Below are 23,685 nucleotides of genomic sequence, written 5' to 3'. Positions count from 1 at the left end.
CCCTTGGCCCCCAGTGGAACATTGAGGATTCACTGCTAGTGGAAAGAAAGGGTTATGAGCCAGGCACAGTGGCTTATGCCTGTAATCCTGGCACTTTGGGAGGCCAAAGCAGGAGGATTGCTTGAGTCCAGGAGTTCAAGACCAGCCTGGCCAACATAGTGAGACCCCATCTCTATCAAAAATACAAAAATTAGTGAAGCATGATGGCACGCACCTGTAGTCCCAGATACTTGGGAGGCTGAGGTGGGAGGATCACTTGAGCTCAGGAAGTCGAGGCTGCAGTGAGCCATGACCACTCCACTCCACATCAGCCTGAGCAACAGTGAAACCCTGTCTCAGAAAAAAGAAAAGAGAGATACACAGGTACCTCCCCCTATAAAGAAATGCAAATCCCAGCAATTCTTGGCTCCTCTCCTAACATGCAGAACATCAAAAGAAAAAGTTTCCCAGAGCACGTGGCCCTGAAACTGGTACTGTTTTCTCTGTGGTGTATTCCAAGAGAGGGAAGGGGAGCTCACAGCATGCTTTCACTGCCAAGAAAGGAGTAGACCTCCAGGAAAAATGAGCAAGTCCCTCTCATTTCCTCCCTGAACAGATGATTTCTAATTTCCTGTAAAATCAGTTTGATTCTAAGCAAGGACCCTGAACTATTGGAGTACATAATGCAGTTTAGGAGCCAAGTGCCTCATCGATAACACAAATTCTTTTAAAAGTATCTTTTCAGTAACTGGAGGCCATGTTCTGATTTGGGTCAACTTGGAACAGGTTGAGTGTGAACTCAATCTTCCCCTCCTCTTATTTTTCATCTCTCCCTTTTTAAGTCTTTGTGGATCACTGGCTCTGGGGCCATAAAACCCCAGCCTGCCAACTAACCAGCAGAGGCAGGTCAGACCAAATGACAGTAAACCAATAAAGAGAACCATAAAACTCAAGAGCATGATTCCTAGGGCACAAGCGGGTCCGGGGAGTTAACTCCAGCTGCACATCTGCCTTCTAGACATTGAACTTGGCGAATCCGAAGACTTTCCGGGATCTTTCAAAGCCCATGGGGGCTCAGACCAAGGAAAGGAAGCTGAAATTTATCCAGAGGTTTAAAGAAGTTGAGAAAACTGAAGGTGAGTAGATCCAGCTTGATTTTTTGTGCAGTGTTATTCTTCTGGATGCCCTGAAATGATAGTTGACAACAATTAAGGTGGTCACCTAGCCTACAAGTGATTGCATTTGAACAGAGGACTCTAACCTGGTGGTAGGAAGTGCCTGGGGAGCTTCTAGAAAATACTGATGTCCAGGCCTCACCTCTAGAAATTTGGTGTGGCACAGCCCAGGGGATTCTAACATGCAACCTGGCTGGAGAAATATAATGCTAAGAGGTAATGACTCCATGCCTGGGGACAGGCAATGGCAAAAGAAACTAACATTTATTCAGCACTTTCTCTCTGCCAGGGGCAGGTCAACCTGTGTTCATATATTACAGTAGTCCATTTCACAGAGAAGGAAAATGAAACTTAGAGAGTTTAAGCAACTTGCTCAAGATCACAGCCTCTAAACGGCAGAGCCTGCATTCATGTGACTCTAGTTTCCAAAGTTTGTCCATCTACATGTCATCTTTAGACATTTTGCCACATTCACGTGCCACCTGTGACCTTATTGCCTGAATGTTTTTCTTTAGGTCTGTTCACTTCCTAAACGTCAATGAATGTATGTTTTTAACACTGTTCATGAACACAGTGTAGCACGCCTATCTGCCACGCGTGGGCACAGGTAGGGAAGCCGCCCTCAAGCATATGTTTTTGTTGCAGGAGACATGACCGTCCAGTGCCACTACTACACCCACTACTCCTCAGCCATCATCGTGGCCTCCTACCTGGTCCGGATGCCACCCTTCACCCAGGCCTTCTGTGCTCTGCAGGTGAGCTGCTGCCACTTTCTGTAAACACACACACACACACACACACACACACACGCACCAAGACTTGGGCTTGAACAAAGATGGGATGCCTCTGCTAAAAACTCAATCATTAGCCAGTGATTCCCAGTTGACATTGGCTCCAAGATTCTGGTTCCCCAGCCAAGGCAGACTGTTCTTCCTCAGTTACACCTGCACATCTGCCCAACAAAGTCTTGCAAAATGATTCTAAAAAATAAGAAATGAGACATGAAAAAAATGATTCAACATAAACAAGATTTAGTGGAAAAAGAAAAAGCAGGAAGCTTGGAGACTGGAAAGGCAGGCGGTCAAGGATTAGAAAAATAAATACGAGAAGGAACAATGAAAAGAATATGACTCAAGACATCGGAATGCATAAATCTGTACCAATGACAAACTGAAAGGCTTCGAAGGACAAAACCAACTTACCCACCCATACACTAACAGACCATTTTACCAGCTTAGGGTCGCCAGGTTTAAAATAAAAATACATGATTCCTAGTTAAACTTGAATTCCAGGTAAACTATAAATTATTGGTTGTTTATATAAAATTTAAATTTAGCTGGGCCTCCTGTATTGTACATGACCAGTCTGGTGTCCAAGTGTTGCTGGGTTGGTGTCCAAGTCATGGGGGATTTCTGGGACACAGTCTTTCATGGGCAGTGCTGTGAGGGTGCTGAGAAGCTCCTTTCTCCTCTTCCCCTCACAACCCTGTCACTGGGATCCTGCTTCCAAGGAACCCCTTTATCCCAGGGCACAGCTTTTGAATGGGAGAAAATTCTCAGATAGGCCAGCTGGCTTTGACTCTAAAGTAAATATAGCACAGGGTGTATGGGCTGCCCCAATCCAGACCCTGCAATTGTCCAATGGAGAGAAAGGCATGAGCTGGGGTGGGCAACAGGCCACTGAACACACAGACTTGCTCTGACACCTAAGCCTCATCTCAGAAAAGCCTGGATATCCCAAGAACTGTGCGTTTGGGTCTGACCTTACCAGTGAGGTCACTCTTTATGGTCACTCGGAGGACCTTGACCCTGAGAGACCAAAGGCCACCCTGCATTAGCACTAAAGCCAACTCTGAGCCCTGGGGCAGGAATGGGTAGGCAAGGTCAAGGCACTTTCTCCAAATAAGGAGCAAATGTCCTCCTGTCTTCTGTTTCTTGGCACAGCCTTCTGCCTCCTTGACGGCATAACTCGTCTAGACGTTGTATAACCCCCCTCTCCCTGGAAATTCACTCAAAAATAATAAGTGTGCTTCCCCTGAGCCTTTCTCAGGCAACAAGCATTTTAAGTAAGTTTGGTTTGGAGAACAAATGGTCCCAGAGCTGCACCCCATGCCGGGAATCCCATCCAGATGTTGCTCATTAATCCACAAGAAATGATGATCACCATTGACGATGATAGTGATGGATTCTGCCACTGGTTTCTATCCTGGGAATTTAAGTGTTTAAATGTTCAGGATGCTTTCGGAGTTCCCTCTTGCCCCTTCAGGAGGCTGCATTACAGCCCAAAACCCCAGCTCTACCTGTTGCTAAGGATCTTTTCACATCGGGAGGAAACAGAGTGAAATAGAAACAGCCTCAGCTGTGAGATTTACATCACAGCTCTGCCACTTAATAGATACAAAATCTTCTGCAAGTTATTTTACCTCTGGAAATGAGGGTTAATTATGCACATCTCACTGGGCTGTAGGCTGTCGAGAAGATTAAATGAGAAAATGTGGAGAGAACCCCCAGCTCGGGGCTTGACGCTGCATAGGTGATCAATCACTGTTAGTTCCCTTCTTCCCTCTGCAATCAGCTAGATCTAATCTGAGCAGGTCTGAACTTGTCCAGGCTGGTCTCCTCTGGTTTAAGATAATTTAAGGCAGTCTGGACTGCAGCAAAGTATTCCAACTTAGCATGAACCAGACCTAACAGGTGTGTTGTGAACCAACGGGATATCTGGGCTATGGCCACTTTGAAGCTAATCACTGGTTAAGGCTTATTTTAGCCAGTTTGGCCCATTGGTGACCTAGCCCTTTTGACTCCCATGTTGAAGTCCCTGATCTAACTGAGTTTTGGGGCTCAGATCTGTCTTGGGTAGTTTGACCCATCCAAGTTGGAATCACTCAGGCTGTCTCCACGTGCTTCTGAATTGGGTCTCACTTTCCTACTTTTAAATGACTCCTCTAGTGGGTCACACCTGGCCTGAGCCTTTGAACCAGCAAAAGAACCAGCCACCTTCCACTTTTTCCTTAGGAAAAAAGAATTTTAGCTCTCGAGGGAATGAGTATAAAGGCTACATAGGCTTCCTCTGGGAGGGGACACACCAGGCTCCCCTTTGAGAGTGGTGGGGCCTTGGCAGACCTCCTTAAGAATATTCCGGCATCTTCCTGAAGTCAGGCTCTTCCCTCCATCCTACCCCACCTGCTGAGGGGGCCCTGTATCTTCTCCAGAGACCTTTGCTTCACCCCTGTGGTGGCTGGAAAGGAGCCTCCCGTAGTCTCAGCAGCCCAAGGCACTACTCCCAACCTGGGGTGGACGAAGGAGTGGGGAAGAGCCAGAGATATGGGGAGGCTGTGGAACCCAGGCATGGAAGCCAGAGCCAGTGGACGTGTAGGAGTCAGCGTGGGAAAGCGCATGTCTCCATTCTGCTTTGAGCAAATGCTACCACCCGCCTATTACCGCAGATAAGCCAGAGTGGAAACATATGTGGTGAGCTTGGGGAATCACGTTCCAGCATCCCCAGGGCTGCTGTGTTTGACTTTGTTTAGATCGCTTTCTTTCTTAGGGTTCAGTCTCCTTGTTGGTGAGATCAAGGAGGCGGATGGGAGGATCGCCTCTGAAGGCCTTTCCGTAACAGCTCCAACTTCTGATTGCTTATTAAGCACCTACTATGCACCTGGATGGTGCTAAGTACCTTACAACTGTTATTTAAAATATTTTAACTTCTGATTGCTTATTAAGCACCTACTATGCACCTGGATGATGCTAAGTACCTTACAACTGTTATTTAAAATATTTTATACTTATTCATTGTGGAAAAATATACATAATAAGAAATTTACCCTTTTAACCATTTTGAAGTGCACAGCTCAGTGTCATTAAGTGTATATACATGATTGTGCAGCCATCGCTGCCATCTGTCTCCAGAACTTTTTCAACTTCCCAAACTCAACCTCTGAAACTGTGAAACAATAACTCTCCAATCGCCCCTCCCCACAGCACCCAGCAACCACTGTTCTACTTTCTGTCTCTATGAATGACTACACTAAGCTTATTATAAGTGGAATTATGCAATGTTTGTCCTTTGGTGACTGGCTTCTTGCACTTAGCATAATGTCCTCGAGGTTCATCCATTGTTGCAGCATGTGTCAGTTTCCTACGGCTGAATCCTGCACCTCTGTATTTGTAGACCACATGTTGTTTATCATTTGTTCATGGCTGGGGTGCTTCCTCCTTCTGATGACAATGAAGGGGGCTGCTGTGAACACTGCTGTGCCTCATTGGACCCTCACAAGCTTGTGAGAGGCTGCTGTGATTCATCTCAGGATACTGAGTCTCTGGGACGTCACGTCCCTCAGGAAATGACAAGGGAGATGAGATGGGTTCTAGCCCTGGGGATACCAAACCTAAAACACTCATGGTAAATAAAGCAAGGTGGGATCTACAGAGGTTGTCCAGAGGGGACACAGTGCTCAGAGGAAAGGGACATGTGCCATTTTCAAGGCCACATTTTCAGTAGAACAGTGGGGAGTCCCTCGTGCAGCATCAAGCACAGGCACACATGCATGCGGTGTGACATGTAGGCAGTCACCTGGTGCTGCAGCACACATGCAGTGTGCTGGCTGCATGTGTGTGCAGCGTGGCCCTTGGTGCTCCCAGTGCAGAATGACAGGTAGCACAACAGCTCCGCCGTGGAGCACCTTTGCTGTCACATACTGTATGCCTGTGTGGCACACCCAGTGTGGTCTGCTGGGTTGCAGAGAGGCAGGCATGGAGTTCTCTGGGCACTGTGGCCCATTTACCCGGCACTGTGCAGAGACTGTGGACAGCACGGAGACCCCCTGTTGCTGTGCGGTATATTCGGAACCCTGGGTATAAGGAGTGTTTTATTCCCTTCAGGTTTAAGTGTTCTTAAGTTTGAGCTGGTCTTAGAATTGATGCATACTTATGTCCTTGATGTGTTCATTTGTTTTTCTGTTCCAAGCCTGTTATTACCATAAGATTTTTACAATCCAGAAAATATGGTATATGTATGTACTGTGTGATCTGAGCAGGTGGCACATGCAGGCACTGTGACCAGGCGTGGGTCAGCTTTGCGCTCTCTTTTCCCCACTTTCTTGGAGGTGTGAACTCGTCTGTCTGCCAGGGCAGAGGGCTTGTCTCCCTCAGCAGCAGCCCCAGGATGCTGTAGTTCTTTCGTTCATTCGTTTTTTGAGACAGGATCTTACTCTGTCACCCAGGCTAGAGTACAGTGGCATGATCATAGTTCATAGCAGCCTGGAACTCCAGGGCTCGAGCAATTTTCCTGCTTCAGCCTCCTGAGTAGCTAGGACTATAGATGTGCACCACCATTCTTGGATAAACAAATAAACCAAAAACAAAACAAAACAAAAAAAACACATTTTGTAAAGATGGGGTCTTATTATGTTGCCCGGGCTGGAAAATGTTATAGTTCTTAGGAGTCTTGCCTGCTTAGAGCAAGTATCTGTGAGCCTCCAGAAAGCTGAGTCACAAGGAGGTCAGGCCCCTGCTGGGGTCCCAGCCCAAGCACCTGTTTCTGCCCCAGTAAAAGCACCAGTTGCTCTCAGGCCTGAGATCAGACCCAGCTGAGGTGGGGCCCAGCAAGGCAGCCGGCGCCCACCAAAGACACAGCAGCGGTGTCTGCTGCTGCATTTAATAAGAAACAGAAATAAAGTGCTGTGTTAATTAAGTCACAGCCCATGTGAAGTCAGCTGTTACCAGCAGTGGGGAAGGGTTTTCTGAACCACCTGAGGCAAGATGGCTGGTTTTTGTACAAGACAGATGCTAACTGCAGAGAGAACGGAGAACCGTGGGGCAGCACTTGGCCCGTCCTGGCTGTTGACTTAGAAGCTCCTGGAGGGATCAGTGCCAGGAGTCCTGGTGGAGTGTGTGCCAGGGAAGGCGAGGAGTCTGTGTCTGTGCTCACACCGAGGTGGACCATGCCTGCCCCTTCACTTGCTGCCTGCAGCTCAACCCCTGCCTCTGAGGCAAGCAGCCCACCTCCTGGTACCCTAAACCTCACACAGGGCCAGCCCGCCCCATGCAGCCAGGGCTGCGGGGCTAGACAGAAACCACCAGCCTCCCTCTGATTACAGCGTGAGGATGTGGGGTCTGTAAGGGCCCAAACTGTGACTTGAGGAGAATCATTCAGGATCTCCAACGCTGTGTGGTTTTTATCATACAGACTTGAGGAGGAGTGTTGGAAAAGCACACGCAATAGGGACAGGCAATCCTGGGATAAACTCCTGGCTCTACAACTTTCTAACTGGCATTATTGGACAATGGAGCCTTGGTTTCTTCATCCTTTAAAATAGCCCCTAGCTGGGTGGGTGGTGAGGACTAAAGGAGATATGGTATGAGCCATTTTGGCTGACCTGAGTGTCCCCTACGTGCCCACCCTCCTCCTCCTAATGCAGGCAGCATGGTTTCAGCAAGCCTTGGTGGGTTCACTCATTTAGAAAAGAGCCACGACCTACAGAAAGGAAAGCTAATGGCCACTCTGGGGTCATCCCGTCCTCCGAGAGAGCAAGACCAAGGAGGCAGCCGGACCAGTGCGTGGGCTTCCCAATGCCACAAGAGTCCTACACCGTTAGTTTATTCAGTAGCGAGTCAGGGCCTGGCTTTTTCCTGCAGAGGCTCAGAGAACGCTGGGTCCAGCTTTCCTTTCCCCTCGCACATTTGCCCCGTTACTTCTGAAGTGCTGTTGCTGCCAAAAGCTGCCCTGCCAGTGCAGGCTCTCCTTCCTGTTATCATCCCACAGTCCTTCAGATTCCCCACCCTCCTACCCCTGTCCCCAGCACTGGAGGATCCCGCCTCGCCTCACTTCCCCCTGTACCCTACCTCCTACCTTCCATGACTTCCATCCCCTTCTCCTTTAGAGCTCCTGGTTGCCTTCCCCAGGCACACTGAGATCAGGGCCCAAGCCGAGGATTGCTCCCTAGTTCTAATCCTAGTCTGTGCAGAGAAAAGGACATAGGGACTGGGTTCATTTGACACCTCTTTCTATGTACCTGCTGCACTGCATGAGATATGTCTCCCTCTCTCTCTCTCTCTCTCTCACACACACACACACACACATGCACACACACACACAATTGCTTTCACACCAAGAGCTATCATCCAAGGTTCACAGACAAGGGCATGGGCAGTTGAAGAGATTAAGAAACTCACTCGAGTTCATCCTGCAAGTAAGTGGGCACTGAAATTCCTGCCCAAGCCAGCCTGCTTCTGAAACCAATGTGCTTTCCACCATTGCACACTGCCTCTTTGATGGGCTAAAGACAGCAGGTTAGATCAACTGATATATCAGTGGGGTCCTGTAAGTGAGTCGTTTGCATGGGTACTTTTAAATTACTAGAAAGAATATCTGCAGTGAGATATTCTTTCTAGTTGATAAAACCAATTCCATATCCAGATGTGGCAGCAGGTTGATTTGGATCAGTGTCATCAGGAAGGAAGAATAGACTTTCTAGCATATATTATAGAAATATCTTTGCATCTCGGTGTCCCTCAGCATGCGCAGTTACTGAATTTCCTGTGAATTTGGGTCAAGAATTGAATCCACATTGGAGAGGAGTTTAAGAATGTCTAATAGTGATTGAAATGCTCATCCAGGGACAATGGTGTACATAGACTTTGTGTCCTCTAATGAAAGGAGTACTTCATTTAATATAGAACATTTCTTTTCAGGTTTTTCAGCTTTAACCATCATACCATAATTATAGACTATCCCCTGATTTTAACTTGGATCAATGTCCAGGAATAGTCCTTGCTAGCCACTTCTTTTCCTATTATTTTGCCCTCAGTTTTGCTTCATCTCTTAGCAATATTTAGCACCTCCTAAAGGATTTTAATTGGGAAGAGGTACCTAGGATTATATTGTTTCTGGACTCTTCAATATTCAAAATGTTCCTGCATCTTTACATGTGAGTGATGTCTTAACTGAGCCCAAAATCCAACAACTGTAACCTTTTGCCTCAGAATCCTCTAGGCTTGGCTGGCTCCATTGTCTTTTGGCCTAAATGTCACATGGGAAAACCTTCTGCCAATAAGAAATTGTTCCTTTGTTGACAATAATAACCTTGCTATTATTTTTTACAGTTCGTTTGGATACAGGTCAGATTTGTTGCAGAACAGATTCCAGAGCAGCTCTTGGTTCATGAATCCTCTCTGATCACTTTGTTCCCTTCCAAGTTCTAGATGTAATTGTGTTGGTTTCTTTCATTTGGGTCTGGATTTGCCTTAAATAGGTGCTCTTTAAACCTTAACTGGGTCTCTCCGCCTCTTACCTTCTTGCCCCATTTATTCCTCTTCTCTTTCTTTTATCCTTCCTTCCTTTCTGAGAATTTAATCCTAGCTGGGACTCCTCGCTGGCAGCCACCAGAGTTTACATCAAACCACAGTCTTATGATACAAGTAACAAAGCAACTCCACTTTTTCTGCTAGGGAATTTGGTGTTTTCTTTTGTATTGCAGAAGTGAGAAAACCCATTAATTTTGAAACAAATGTATGCAAATACATTTATTAATATAGGAAATAGGAAAATCAGTTATTGCTTCCTTTATAAATAATACAGGCTTAAGTTTTAAAGATATTACTTTTGCTAAAATGCATTAGACAGCTGTGAAAAAAATAACAGTTTTCTTTGTGGTAATATCTTTAACCAGATTTGTAGCACTAACAATATTTCGTATGTATATATTATTTTTATTTAATACAGGTAATCTTTTTATTACCAAATCATATTGTTTCTCAGGAGACTACCATCAGCACTCATAAAAGCTGCAAAAGGGAAACGGGACGAGGAAAAGGCATCAATCTCCCGCAGATGTAAGGCTTGGGCTGCAGATTAAATACACAATGCTCCTAATACATTTCAATGAGTGACTCATTAGGTGAAGATTTATTTCGACACCCCACCCCCATTTTATTTCCATTCCAATTTAAATTTGATGGTGGACGTCATTCCCTAATTTCAACCGAGAGCAAAGCGACCTTGGGGAAAAGCCACATGTTTAAAGCTGCCCATGCACTGTTTGCTTGAGTCAGTGTCCCTGTCCCTGTGTGGGGAATGACCCACAGATCTCACTTGATCAAGTCTGACTCAGTAAATGGACCAGCCAGACCATGACCCTCAAGATGTCCAGGTGTGGCCACCTTGGGTGTGTGGTAGGTTCCCCCCTCTCAGAAAGAGCTGAGTTCCCCCTTGGCCCACACGTAGTGGATCAAGTTGGTCCCAGGTCCAGGGATTCCCCCAGGAATCTGGCATGGGACAAAGCATGCCCTGTGGAGTTGCATCCATGGGTTTGCCCCAGTTCTGCCATTCACTGCCTTGGGAAAAATCAGTGCACTTTGAGGAGCCTCCGTTTTCTGGTCTGCAAAATGGAAACACCAATTCCTTCCTCATGCAGCTACTGTGAGGATTAGGAGAGAGCATCTGAGCATGGACCAGGCATGCCAAGAGAAGGCGCCTGCCCTTTTTCACCTCCATCCACCCCTGCAGCTGCCCCCAAGGCTTCCTTGGGTAAATACAGATGGAGACCCTCAGCCCTCTGAGCAGGGAAGGGAGTGACGGGCATAGAGTAGGCTTTGCTGTGGTCCTGCCCCTTGTTCCACATGTGTGCTTTGTAGAAGATGGCAGAAGGAGGACAAGTTTTTGTTATACAAAGGCCCAGCCTTGATGGGGACAAGTGAACTATTGAATCCTAGGCAGAAGGATATCCCACAACTTACATAGACCCAAGGCCCAATTTCAGAAACTGTCTCCTGAAGTCCCTCCAGCCCCCAGCGCCTTCATTTCTCCAACCAGGACCTGGAGGGAGGCACCTCTCTGCCTCCTCCCAACCCCCAAGACCACGTGGTGAATAAGGGTACCATCAGCTGAAGAGTTTGACAATTCAGATGAGAGAATCAGGGCATCTAGGGAAAGAATATGCCTGAATTCTTACATGGCCCAACCTCGACAGCCAGGTCTGGGGCCGTACCAGGCCACCTGTGGCCATGGGCCTTGGGACCAGGACTGGTCCTGGCAGAGGCTGTGGATATCGTGTCCTTTGGGGACCAGCCTCCTGCCCCTTGAACCTAAAATTTCTCCATCTCTCCACCCTCAGATCCATTCTCTCTTATCAAAGCCAAGACCCTTGGTCCCAGAGTCTCCTTCCTACCTACCTCTCGCCCCCACCAAATGCCATAAGCTGTGTGTTGGATGTCACCAGGGCCCTGCCCTAGCGAGTTCTCCTCCCTCCTCCTTCCTCCTCTGCTTCTTGCTCTCCTCCCACCCCTGCTGCTAACCCAAGCCTTGTCCTCTGCTCAGAACACTGCCATCTTCCCCATCAGCAGGCTTCCAAACTCACTTCTGGGGCGACACTCCAGGAAACTCCTGCTGACCTCCCACATAGAATATTCACCCACTTCTTTGTCCTATGGTTGGTTCTTTATTTCCCGCCTGTGGCACTCGACCATGAGCCTCCCAGGAGCCGAGTCCCAGTCACTGCACTCTTGCTGCCTCGTGTGGAGCACCTAATTCAGAGCTGGCCCTCTGCAGTCTTGGAAATGCTCAGATGTGGTTTTCCTGTTTCTGATATGAACTGAGATTTCCATGGCAGGGAAACATGGATTGATTACCACGGATCATGCATTCTGCCTTGAAGCTCTGGAGCAAGGTTCCAGAGAGTAATGAAGGAATCGGTGGCTGGAGAACCACGGCACACACATCTGGGCTGACGGGTACACGTGTGTGGGGAGAGTGAATGAGAGGTGCTAATGGTGGAACCTGTGCCTCCAAGGCAGAATGGATGGTGCCTGGCCAGCAGGAGGGTGCCAGTGAGCAGCTGGTCATGTTGGTTCCATTTCCCCCAGGGTGGAGGCTTCGACGTGGCAGACAGAATGTTCCACAGTGTGAAGAGCACGTGGGAGTCGGCCTCCAGAGAGAACATGAGTGACGTCAGGGAGCTGACCCCAGAGTTCTTCTACCTGCCTGAGTTCTTAACCAACTGCAATGGGGTGGAGTTTGGTGAGTGGAGGCCTGGTGAGGCTGGGTGAGTGGTGTTGCAGGGTGCTCTTTCCCACAGCCCCTGGGTGATGACCAACGTCATCTGGACCTTTGCTAGGCCCTCCCCAGGACACATGCACTTCGGGTGAGGTCTCCACTGGGCAGCAGTGCCCAGAAGGAAAGGTGGTTGCTGAGGAAGGGCGCTGGCCCCAGGCTGCCAGGACAGCGCTGAGCCACTACCCCACCCGTGACCTTTCCTCCGATGGTCCCAGGCCTCAATTGGCAGTGAGGCCGTGGCTGAGACCAAGGGCTCTTCTGTGTAGCCCAGGTCTGGCACTGCCCTGCTGCCTCAAGACCTTGGATAAGCTCCTGCCCCCGACCAGTCCCATTTCCTCCATGTCCCACAAATGGGTTCATGTGGACTACAAGGGCAGGACCCAGAGATGCTGGATCTCCTGGGGTAGACTGCTGGGTGGGATCCCAGGGCAGCTGGACGGGCACTTATGGCAGCTCCTTCCTGAACTGCAGGCCCCAGCCTAGGATGCAGCAGGGCTTCTTGCTGCTACAGAGGTGGAACAAACAATCCAGGAGGCCCTGGTGGGCAGGTCCCTTGGGGACTGTGTGTACGTCTTGGAGCCTCCACTGCAAGCAGTTGGGAGGCTGAGTCAGGGTAATTTGCGGAGTAGATGAGTGGTCACAGCCTGGGCAGGGTGTGGGCAGCTGTGGATGCCGGCGTGGCTGGGAATCATCTTCTGCAGACAACATGCATGAGCCATCAGCAATGCATACCTCAGGCTCTAGAGCTCCCCTTCTTCAGTGTTCTCCTTCTGCCTCCGGACAGCACATAAGGGCATGCACCTGAGCCAGGCCAGATGCAGCCCCAGCACAGAGTATAGAGGAGGAGATTAGTCCTTGCAAAACCTTGTGCAGGGGTTTTCAGCCTTAGATATGCAGCCCACATCCATGAGGAGCAGGCCAGACAGTGAGCCAGGCCCCATGAGTCTGACCTGTGGAACCTGGGGACCTTGGTGGTGTTCAAATCGTTAGACACCTTACATGCGTCAGGGGTGAGAAGTGAACAATACAAAGGATGGATCCCCCAAAGCGTGAGGAGTCCCACAGAGGAGTCACTCAGGGAGGGTGGCAGCCAGGAGGAGACGGCTGACCAGCCTGGGGTTAGAGCACTGACCGGAGTACCCACTCTGCCTTGGAAATGAAGCCAGACTCTTCTGCAGGAGGCATGATGGGCTCAGCTGCAGAAACGATGGCTCCTACCAGCAATGGAGGCCAAGAGAGCAAATGTCCTCAGAGAAGTCAGGAGAACAAGTGGTTATTGAGCACCTACTGTATACAGGGACCTTTTTTTTTTTTTTTTTTTTTTTTTTTTTTTTTTTTTTTTTTTTTGGCACTGGGGATTTAGTTGAGTCTCCTGGGATGGCATACCCTGAAGATGCTTACATTCTGTGTGAGGGTAGGAAAAAGGGAAGAGAAAATATAGACAATTTCTATATTGTAAGTGAAACATTGTTGGATGCTGAGAAGTCCTATGAGGAAAATAGGTAGGAAAATGCTTTGAGGATGACTCAGCAAGACCTGGGTTTCTCTGGTCCTCAGGAAGGACCTGTTGAGGAGGTGGCAGGCTGAGACGAGTGATGAGAAGGGCCAGGCCAGACAGCTCTGTAGCCCAGAGAGAGCAGGGGAGCTTTTATCCAGCTGCTTCTTGCAGGCTCTGAGGAGGTCAAGCAAGACTGTAGCTCATGTTTATGGAGTACCCATCATATGCCTGACATCGTTCTAAGCATGTGATATGTATTTTCTCCTTTAATCATTATGCCAGCCCTATGAGATAATTCCTGTCATCACCTTAAATTTTACAGGTGGAAAATGAATCTCAAAGAAGTGAAGTGGCTTGTGCAAGGTTGGGCAGCTAATGGAGAGGAGGGAGACTTGGGTCAAGTCCAGCCTCCTCTTTCTACTGTCAGGGGAATTTGTCTAAAAACCTTGCTGTTCTCTTCTTAAAAATGGAGAGAATATGCATAAATTATCGAGTTAGAATGAAGATTCAGTGAGGTGATGTGTGGCCAGGGCCTAGCCTAGCTCCTGGCATGGACTCAGATGCTTAGAATTTGCCAGCTTGCACCACTATCACTGTGTCTCCTGATTGTTTAATGCTGTGTAAAAAGCACCCAGAAGAAAGGCACGGTACAGTGGAGAGAAAGATGTACCACAATGATGACACTGAAATCATTTCAGACAACTTGTAAAGCAAGCACTAGCGTTGTCTGGGAAGCAAGGAGGACCTCCTGGAGGAGGCGAAGGTCTAGAGGCCATGCTGAGGGGTCATTCCAGGCAGAGAAGGTTGAAAGCAGCATGGTCCGCAGAGAACATAACTCACGTTCTGACCTACACAAAATCAGCGATCCTAGGCAGCATGTATTTTACATCCGCCAGTTCCTAGCCTGGTTTGAGTCCCCAGTTACCCAAATCTCTGCTGCTTCTCATCCCATGCAGGCTGCATGCAGGACGGGACTGCGCTAGGAGACGTGCAGCTCCCTCCCTGGGCTGATGGGGACCCTCGGAAATTCATCAGCCTGCACAGAAAGGTGAGTCAGGCCAGGATCCCTGGTATCCTGCTGGGGACCTCAACATCCCCTCAAGTTCCACCAAGGCTTTCTGTCCAAGTGGAGGGCCACCAGCACTGTGAGGCTTATGTCTGGAAAACCTAGAGAAGGGGTGGAGTGTATGCCTTGGGTTGGCAAGGAAAGGCTTGGGCTCTGGGCTGTTTCAGGAGCTCCATTAGACCCTGCCCAGGTGTCAGCTTGGTGAGGGTTTCACTGGAGGAAGTGAGCTTAGTGCCCTGGAGGGCAGGTCAGTGTCCTCAGCCAGCCCTACAAGAATGTCCACTCCCTGGGCCTTACTGCTCGGCATAGTTCAGAGAGGGTTTGGAGTCTCCCAGGGGCTCCCACTGGCCAAAGATTTTCCAGGACTGGGGAGAACTTGGCTTATCACCCAAAAAACTGGACATGGGTAGAGACCAGAGGTCATTAGGGACACAAGGTGAATCAAATTTCTAGGTTAGTCTAAGCACATGAAAGATGTTCAGCATCATTGGTCACCAGGGAGAAATAAATTAAAACCACCATGAGATGAGATGCTGTGACATACCCACGGGAGTGGCTAAAATTGAAAAGACCAGCGAAACCAATAGTTGATGAAAATGTGGAGCAACTAGAATGTGTGAGACATCAATGGTGGGAAAAGCAAAATGGTACACCCACTTTGTACAAAAGCTTGGTAGTTTTTTTACAAATTTGCAGGTGCATTTGCCATATCACCCAGCATTTTCACTTGAAAATTGAAAGCACGTCCACACAAAAACTTGTGCATGAATCTTTACCAGGTTTATTCAAACTAGTCAAAAAAGCAAATGTCCATCAGCTGCTAAATGGATAAACAAATTGTATGTCCATGCACACACAACAGAATGCTACTCAGCAGTAAAAAGGAGCAGATTTACTGAATCAGTTTACACAGAACAACATGGATGAGTTTTAATGCATTATCCTACGTGAAAGAAGCCATAACCCAGGGCTACATATCATGTGATTTTTATATGCAGGCATGAAATGTGACACTTAGAGGCAAACTATAGGGACAGAAAACAAATTAGTGGTTCCTAAGCTCTGAAGTAGGAGAGTGACCACAAACGAACACACAGGGGGACTTTTTGAACCAAAGGAAATGTTCTATTTCTTTACTGTGGTGATGGTTACATGACTGCATGAATTTACAAGAACACTTTGAACTGGGCATTTTAAAAGGGCAAGTTTTATTCTATGTAAATTACACCTAAAAAGTAAAAATAACCGGAGGCAGGTCTGACTAGTGGCAACAAACCTATGCCTTTTCCTGTCCTTTTCTGCAAAGAGAAAGTTCTTCTTGTTTTATTCTTGCCTCTGGAAACTCAGTGATAAGAGTCATCCCTCTCAGAGCCCACTGTCTTGAGTACTTGGGCCAGAGATGAATGTAACCTGTGGGCAGCAGCAGCCATAGTCTAATAAAAGACAGAGGTACACATGATTCAGTTGACCAGAGTGTTACTGGAATGATGGGCCACTACATCTAAGCTGGATAAAGGTGTAGTCAAAGACAGGTGGGTGCTGATATACTGCAAAGAAGAAAAGGGACAAGGGGACCTGAGGTTGTGACAAGGTAGAAGAGCCTTAGGAAGTACTTAAACATCCAGCAAGGTGAGGAGGACGTGACTTTCACCAAGTGGATGTTTGAATGAGTGCTTTAGAAGATGAGACAGTTATGGATACTGACATGGGTTAAGGTGTGGCCGTGGGAATGGTGACTTTAGGTGGAATGAAGGCAAAAGTCTTTGGAGATGTGGAGCTCAAGGAACCAAGAGGCCAGAGATCGCAGTCACTGAGGATGATGGCAGATCATGGAGAAGCAGGGAAAATATGGCCAGGAATCACCATGTTTGATGAATGAGGAGAACAGAGAGAAGTTGTTGGAAGACAGCAGTGAGGATGAGGAGTGGGTAAAGCTAGATCTCATGCAGCACAGAGAAGCAGATGTTTTGTGATTTTTTTTACAAGAGGACAGAGGACCAATACTCTGGAGGTGGCAATAAGGACTGAGGAGACACCAGCCCCATGTCCTGGCCCCAGACGTATGGGTTGTGTCCAGCAAGTGGCCACCACTTGAACTTGCTGAAGGGGAACTGGTGGCCCTGGGGAAAGCCAGGCTTCATCTAAGGAAAGGAGGTGGAGGAATATTTGGGAAGAGCTTGAGGATGTGGGATATGTGTTGGTTAGCAAGAGGTAGGAAGAAGGGCCAGCAAAAGGGTCAGCTGTCCTGGCCTATGATCTGCCCTCACCCGGCTATGCCTTTAGTGGTTCTGTGGCAAACACCAACAAATGCTTTCATGCAAACATCTCCAGAAGGCCATGAAGTATGCCCCAAGTCAGGTGGTAGGCTTGGGAGAGCCATACCTTTCATTGCCCCTCGTATGACATGACTCAAGAGTGGCCTTCTTGCCCTCAATGCCACTTTAATCATAGACCTCAGAAAAGCTAACTTAGCACAGGTGACCTGGCTTCTCCAGATCCAGGTGTGCAGGGCAGCTTGTCCTCCCAGAGGACCAATAAGGGGAGCCCAGACAATCCCGAATGAACATCTTGAGGCTCTGGGGACCTAGCCCTGAAGCTGGGTTCTATTCAGTAGAGACAGGTGCCACCTCTCCGATAGACTGTGATATCCAGACACTGGGCCATACTTTCTCTTGCTCATGTGTGGCACCTGATGAGAATTATTGCCAACCTGGGTCCCCCATTCTGAGCCAGTGCCACCCATCTGGACTGTATGCATGAAAGATCCAGCATGCTTGGCTCTTATGCTAAATTCTTTGTTTCCTGTTGGATGTCACCTTTCATGAGGGGCAGATGTTGTTGACTTCCAGTGGGAGCTGTGGTCCTGAACGGGGTGAGGTTTACTTCTCATTTAAAGGTTGTAAACTCAGATCCAGGCTCCGTGTTTGAGTTGAGAATGTCTCCTGTCCTCCCATCTGGGGACAGTGAGCCTGAGCATGGACAGAATATTCCTCAGGTCTGTGACAGCATGGGTGAGAAACTCCTTGCCTGCTGCATGCCCCCAGCTAGACACAGCTGCCCCAGTGAAGGAAGTTCACATTCCTGGGCGCTAAGCTGCACCTCAGAAGCAGGTTCTATCATTTCTGTGCCAGGGATGATTTAGAAGATGCCCACACCCACGTCCAGAATTTCCCAGTACCTGAATGAAGTGGGATCTGCTCAGTGAGACTGGATGCCCCCTGTGGGGTTCTGAGGAATGAAAACTGGCGGCTGGAGTGTTAGGATCACATGAGCCTGTCCTAGAAGTGAGTTAATTATACCTGCCACCAAAGGCGGTGTTCATAGGAGGAAACAACACCTGTGAAACAGCTGGTACCTGGCACCGTATGTGCTCAGTGAAATCTCCTAACTCCTGGAGCTCTCTGTGTGTCAACCGTGAACACAACTTAATTCTTACATGAACCAGCTAAGAAGGTACAATTGTTCATCTTACAGATGAAGAAACCAAGGAACAGAGATGTTAAGGAATGTGTACATGGCAGCACCCACACCCCCTGTCCTCCAGAGCATGCTCTCCTGATCACTGCACTTAGCCTCAACCTTCTGACATTCTCTGATCAGAACCAGCTCTCCCTGTTTCATATGTCACATCTCAGCAAGACCCCAATACTTTATTTTCAGCCTTGTCTCTTCCATTTAGATGTCTTTCCCAGGCCTGCACCTCATAGATACTGTGGACACCATGGTTGTTTTATGACATGGTTGAGCTGGGGTGGTGAAAACAATCAAATCTGGTTTGCTGCTGGCTGGAGGCAGGACTAGGGTGGCCCTCAGGTGGCTGGCTCATCCTGCCGCTTTGCGCTTATCAAGCCCAGGGGCTCATCAATTATCTCCTCTGTGCAGGGCCAACACCCTGAAGCACATGCCCCTTGCAGAGAGTGCATGAGTCCATGAGTGGCCTGGGTTTTAATGCTCTTTGGGTTTTTGTTTCAGGCCCTGGAAAGTGACTTTGTCAGTGCCAACCTCCACCATTGGATAGACCTTATTTTCGGGTACAAGCAGCAGGGTCCAGCCGCAGTGGACGCTGTTAATATCTTCCACCCCTATTTCTACGGTGACAGAGTGGACCTCAGCAGCATCACTGACCCCCTCATCAAGAGCACCATCCTGGGGTTTGTCAGCAACTTTGGACAGGTGCCCAAACAGGTACAACATGCCTTGTCATTTGCCTTGCTTTCTCAAAAGAGTGTGTGCAGTGTGAGGACATTCTCTCCTGGGGTAAGAGTGAAGGAGAGGGCTGAAGAAGTGAAATGGTCCCCCAACATCTTCCTGTGCTTTCAATATCAGGCTTAACCCTCAGTTACCACCTGATGTTGATGCAGATGATGACATCATTAGTGAAACTGGTGAAAGCTGGTGTTTATCTGTGACTGATCTGATTTTAGACACTACAATAGATATGTGGTAACTAATTACTTGTGTTCATATCTACCCTGCAGGTTTGTTGTATCCAATGACTTAAGACATAGCAAGTGTTTGAAAGTGTCTGAAATATGACCAGCACTTAACAAATGTTAGCTATTAGTGTGATTATGTCATTGAAATCTCTTGTAAGCTCTGGGTATAGAGTATTCTTTTATGGACCAGGAAAATGAGGCTCAGAGAGGCTAAATAAATACCTTGCCTAGAATTACACTAATAGCAGTCAACAGAGGTAGAGCTGTGGTCCTAACACATGTTGTTGCCAGTGTGAGAGCATCTGCCTTCTACCTGCCAGGCCTCAGGTGAAATTGCGAAGTCTCACCTGGACCTTCTGTTCTGCTGGCTCTGTCTCCTGGCAAGATAGTCACTTAGCAATATGAGGTTGTGCATTCCCCTGTTGACATACTGATGAAAGCACAAGTTAGGTGGTTATTTAATTGATTCTGGCCCTGTTGATCCTTGAACTGTGGTTCTGTGTGGAGATGTTTTGTTCCAGCCTTCCCCATGTGCAACCATGAGGACTCGGGGTAGGGAGAGGGCTCCTTTTGCAGTTAGTGCTAAACTAACATCTTTCTGTCTGGTCTCACATGACATGCTGAGATTTGCTCAGCTCCCAGGTAAAGGGAATGTGAGGAGGGTGTGAGGTTGACTTGGAGATTGGATGGCACATCCAGTGTGGGTTTGCTGGGAGGCTTTGTAGGAAGGAAAGAATTTCGGGAAAGAAGCCTGTTAGCCTAATGGTTTCATTTCCTGAATTTAAAAAAGATATAATAATACAAAGCAAGAAAATAATTCAAAGTAGTAGCCACCACCATCCAGCCATGTCCTGCCTCATGTACTCACAGCCCTTGTCCACAGCACAGATCTTTTCCCATCAGTGTAGTTACGGAGTACACACAACTTCAGATTCTGACTACTCAACAATGTGTCATATGAGCTTTGACAAGTATTTCTAAAGTAGCCATCAGAATGAGAATCCCAAGTGTCCCAGTCTAAAGACAAGATTGCAGCACTCAGGCCCCATGCCACTCCTAACAGAGGTGTGTCCGCTACTCCCAGTCACCTTGAGTGAGGAAGAGTGCTCATTATTAAACACTCATTGAAAACTCATCATTCTGATTTCTGTTTGCATTGATTGCCCGACCAGTTTTTCTAAATAGGTTAGCATTTGATCCAGGACTGTAACTGAGCTGAGGTTGCTCTGAGACCCCCCCCCATGCCCCCCCAGCTGCCCATCGAACTGAAGCCCCAACTCTGCCCATGTCCACAGCCCGGACCAATGTCCACTTCTTCTCCCTCCAATGTGTGCCTGGTGGATGACTTGCAGGAATGTGCTGCTGGCTGGAAAGAGCAGCCCAGCAGGGGTGCAGTCCGGGAGGGACTGCAGGGTACAGAGCTGGATCTGGCCATAGCTGCACACCCTGGTCCAGCAGTAAGGACTCAGCCAGACAGCATGGCTCATGCTCAGGGCTTGGCTCAGTTATGCAGAAAATTTGGCATTAGGCACAATCTGATGGCAGAGATTGGAGAAAAATAAGAAAGATGCCGCTGATGGGATTTGCCCGTGTTCTTTGGAATATTTGAATGGATGCTGTTAAAGAATTGTGTTGATGCTTAGATTAATGAGCCTGCAGAGAGTTTGTGAGGGAAGGATGAAAACTATGAGAAATAGGTTGAGTCAATGAAGGAAGCCACATGATCTAGGGAAGGAAGAGAGTCACTCTGGCCTCATGATTGAGAGACAGTTCTTCCGGGGACCAGGGGCTCTTCAGTGAGGCCAGTCTTTTCCCAAGCAGCTTGGGAAAGGAGAGATTTGGCAGGCAGAAGGGCTGCCTTTATGACCTTGAAAAAGTAGCTCTCCCTCTCTGAGCCCCAGGCCCCTCACCTGCAGTGTCTGAGGGCTGGACCAGAGGTTCTGTTCATGTTCAGCTCTGTCAGGAGCAAGCCCAGCTGTGGCAACCCCCAGAGTCGGGGTGCAGCTGCAGTGTGCACAGGGATGACCCCTCCTCTGGGCATCTCTCCCCTCATGTGTGTCTGTTCCCTGTCTTTCCAGCTCTTTACCAAACCCCACCCAGCCAGGACTGCAGCAGGGAAGGCTCTGCCTGGAAAGGATGTCTCTAACCCCGTGAGCCTGCCTGGCCACCCACAGCCCTTTTTCTACAGCCTGCAGTCGCTGAGGCCCTCCCAGGTCACGGTCAAAGGTGATTCCCTGGCCCTGCATTGTTTAGTGTCCTGTCCCAGGGTTGTCCCTTCAGTGGCTGGGTTCCTCTGGAGGTCCAGCACCACATACCTAGGCAAAGTATTGGAGACTGACTTTGAATGGCTGCATCTCCAATCACAGCCAGATTCTAGGGGGGCGTCGTCTCTGGGAAGTGTCTAGGGGCTCCTCTGTTAGACCTTGACTTCTGAAGACCCACGTCTCTCTCTCTCTGTCTGTCTCTCTCTCTCTCTATTTCTCTTTCTAACACACATACACACACACACACACACACACACACACACACACACCTCTTTCAGGCACACACACACATCTCTCTTCCTCTCTTTTATACATGCACACACACATGTACACACACACACACACCTCCTCTCCTCAAGAGACCAGTGGAGAGTTCCAAGTTTCCCAAGGAAGGGTTACAGCCTCTGTGCCTTGGCCACTGGTCCTCCTAAGCAGGGCAGGATAGGCAGGCAGCCAGTAGCTAAGAACATGTGCTCTGGGTCAGATGGCCCAGGAGTGAATTCCAGCCCTACAGCTTCCTCCCTGTGTGACCTTGGGCAAGCCACTGAATCTCCATGTTCCTATGGGGATTTGAATAGGGTTGAATGGATGCTATTACAGAATTGTATTGATGCTTAGATAAATGAGCCCGCAGAGAGTTGGTAAGGAAAGGATGAAAAACATGAGAAATAGGTTGAGCCAATGAAGGGAGCCATGTGATCTAGGGAAGGAAGAGGGTCACTCTGGCCCCATGATTGAGAAACAGTTCTTCCAGGGACCAGGGGCTCCTCAACAAGGCCAGTTAGTGAGAGTGCGATGAGATGGGCCACCTTCGATGCCCAGCACGTAGGGTGATTATTAGTCCCTCTCATCTGACCACAGTTCAGTGGCTTCCTCAGCTGCCACCAAGGCTCAGAGAGGCTCTATAGAAGCAGGAGTCCACTGGGGTGGGGGTGGTCCCACCCAGCCCAGGAGGGAGGATCACCCAGATGGAAGCAGAAGAGAGGGTGAGGCTGGGTTCCCAGGCCCGTGTATGTATGAAGTCGGGTGCGTGTGCCATCTGAGGACATGCACTGCCTTGGGGAAATCCCACTGCATTGAACAACATGCAGGTCCCAAGGAGTATAAAGTTAAGTTTTCAGGGGCTTTAATGGTGTCCTTTTTTATCCTTGAAGTCCAAGAACAGTGTTGTTGGCACACCCCACCCTGGTGGATAAGGTGCTGCTGCTCTTGGCTCTGGGGACCATGCCTCCATTTGCCCCAGGACTAGGGATCTGCTGCTGCATTGAAATCCCTGGGCAGTCAGGCACAGCCCCTGCCCTCATAGAGAGGGACATGAGGTGCGAACCACACTAACAGTAACAAAGGAGCTCAGATCTCCCATGTGGGCTCCAGGAGACTGATGCAGATCTTACCAGCCACAGGTCCTGGGGGGCCTTCCTGAGGTTCAGTTTCCTCATGTGTAAGGTAGGGAAGACAATGGCCCTGCCCTCAGGCTTGTGACAGTGCCATGAAGTGGTATCTGCCACACAGGCAGGCAACAAGCCAGCGCTGAGACAGGAGTCCTGGCAGATGCTGGTGCCACTCCGAGCACACACTGGGCCTTGCTTTAAGGGGCCTGGCTTTACTCTTTCCTTTTCATCTGAGCAGTCCCAGAGGGTAAGGGCCATTGATGCCGCAGTCCCTTCCCTACAGGGAGAGACATCTCACAGTCTTATCCTGGAGCCTTTCCCGAATCTTGCTGCCTCTCTTCCTCCTGGGTGGTAGGGTCAGGAAGAGGGTGGTTCTCCCACTTGACCCAGCACAGGGCAAGGAAGGGAGTGGCCCCCACCAGGAGGAAGGAAAGGCACCTACATGATGGGTGTGGTATGCACAGTCTCAGAAACTAGGCTGGCCTCAGTGTTTTGAGTTGACAAGCTGCACCAGGCTCTGTGCCAGTGGACACACATTGAAAGGGGCATGGTTGTCTCTACTCCATGGGAAGAGGCTGGGTCTGAAGAGATGGAATGACTTGACCAGCATAACCAGGCTTGGAATGAGGTCTGGGCAGCTCCAAATCCCATGCTCTGAGTCATATTCCAGCTGGGGCTGGGGATGGCTCCCAGAGTGGAGCTGAGGGAGGGTGGGAAGTGTGCCTGCTGTGACTCCTGCCCCAGGGCCCAGCTACAGTGGGTGCTGTCCTTCTGTGCATAACTTCAAGTCCAGTGTGTCTGCCTGTCATTCCTACCTGGGGCCCAGC

General features: G+C 48.9%; 1 protein-coding gene across 9 annotated transcripts in view; it reads left to right on the top strand.

Moving 5' to 3' along the window:
• Positions 1 to 23,685, top strand: part of WDFY4 (WDFY family member 4) — a 295,757-nt gene that overhangs the window by 258,242 nt on the left and 13,830 nt on the right. For all 9 annotated transcript variants that reach the window (XM_050805477.1, XM_050805483.1, XM_050805485.1 and 6 more), the window contains 6 exons: positions 998 to 1,115; positions 1,800 to 1,909; positions 12,014 to 12,167; positions 14,658 to 14,749; positions 18,740 to 18,952; positions 21,282 to 21,429. In XM_050805477.1, coding sequence (XP_050661434.1) covers positions 998 to 1,115; positions 1,800 to 1,909; positions 12,014 to 12,167; positions 14,658 to 14,749; positions 18,740 to 18,952; positions 21,282 to 21,429 — 835 coding nt within the window. The remainder of the gene's footprint in view (positions 1 to 997; positions 1,116 to 1,799; positions 1,910 to 12,013; positions 12,168 to 14,657; positions 14,750 to 18,739; positions 18,953 to 21,281; positions 21,430 to 23,685) is intronic.

Source organism: Macaca thibetana, chromosome 9 (genome assembly GCF_024542745.1).
Source record: "Macaca thibetana thibetana isolate TM-01 chromosome 9, ASM2454274v1, whole genome shotgun sequence".
Classification (NCBI taxonomy): Eukaryota; Metazoa; Chordata; class Mammalia; order Primates; family Cercopithecidae; genus Macaca; species Macaca thibetana.
This window is presented reverse-complemented; position numbering and strand designations above follow the sequence as displayed.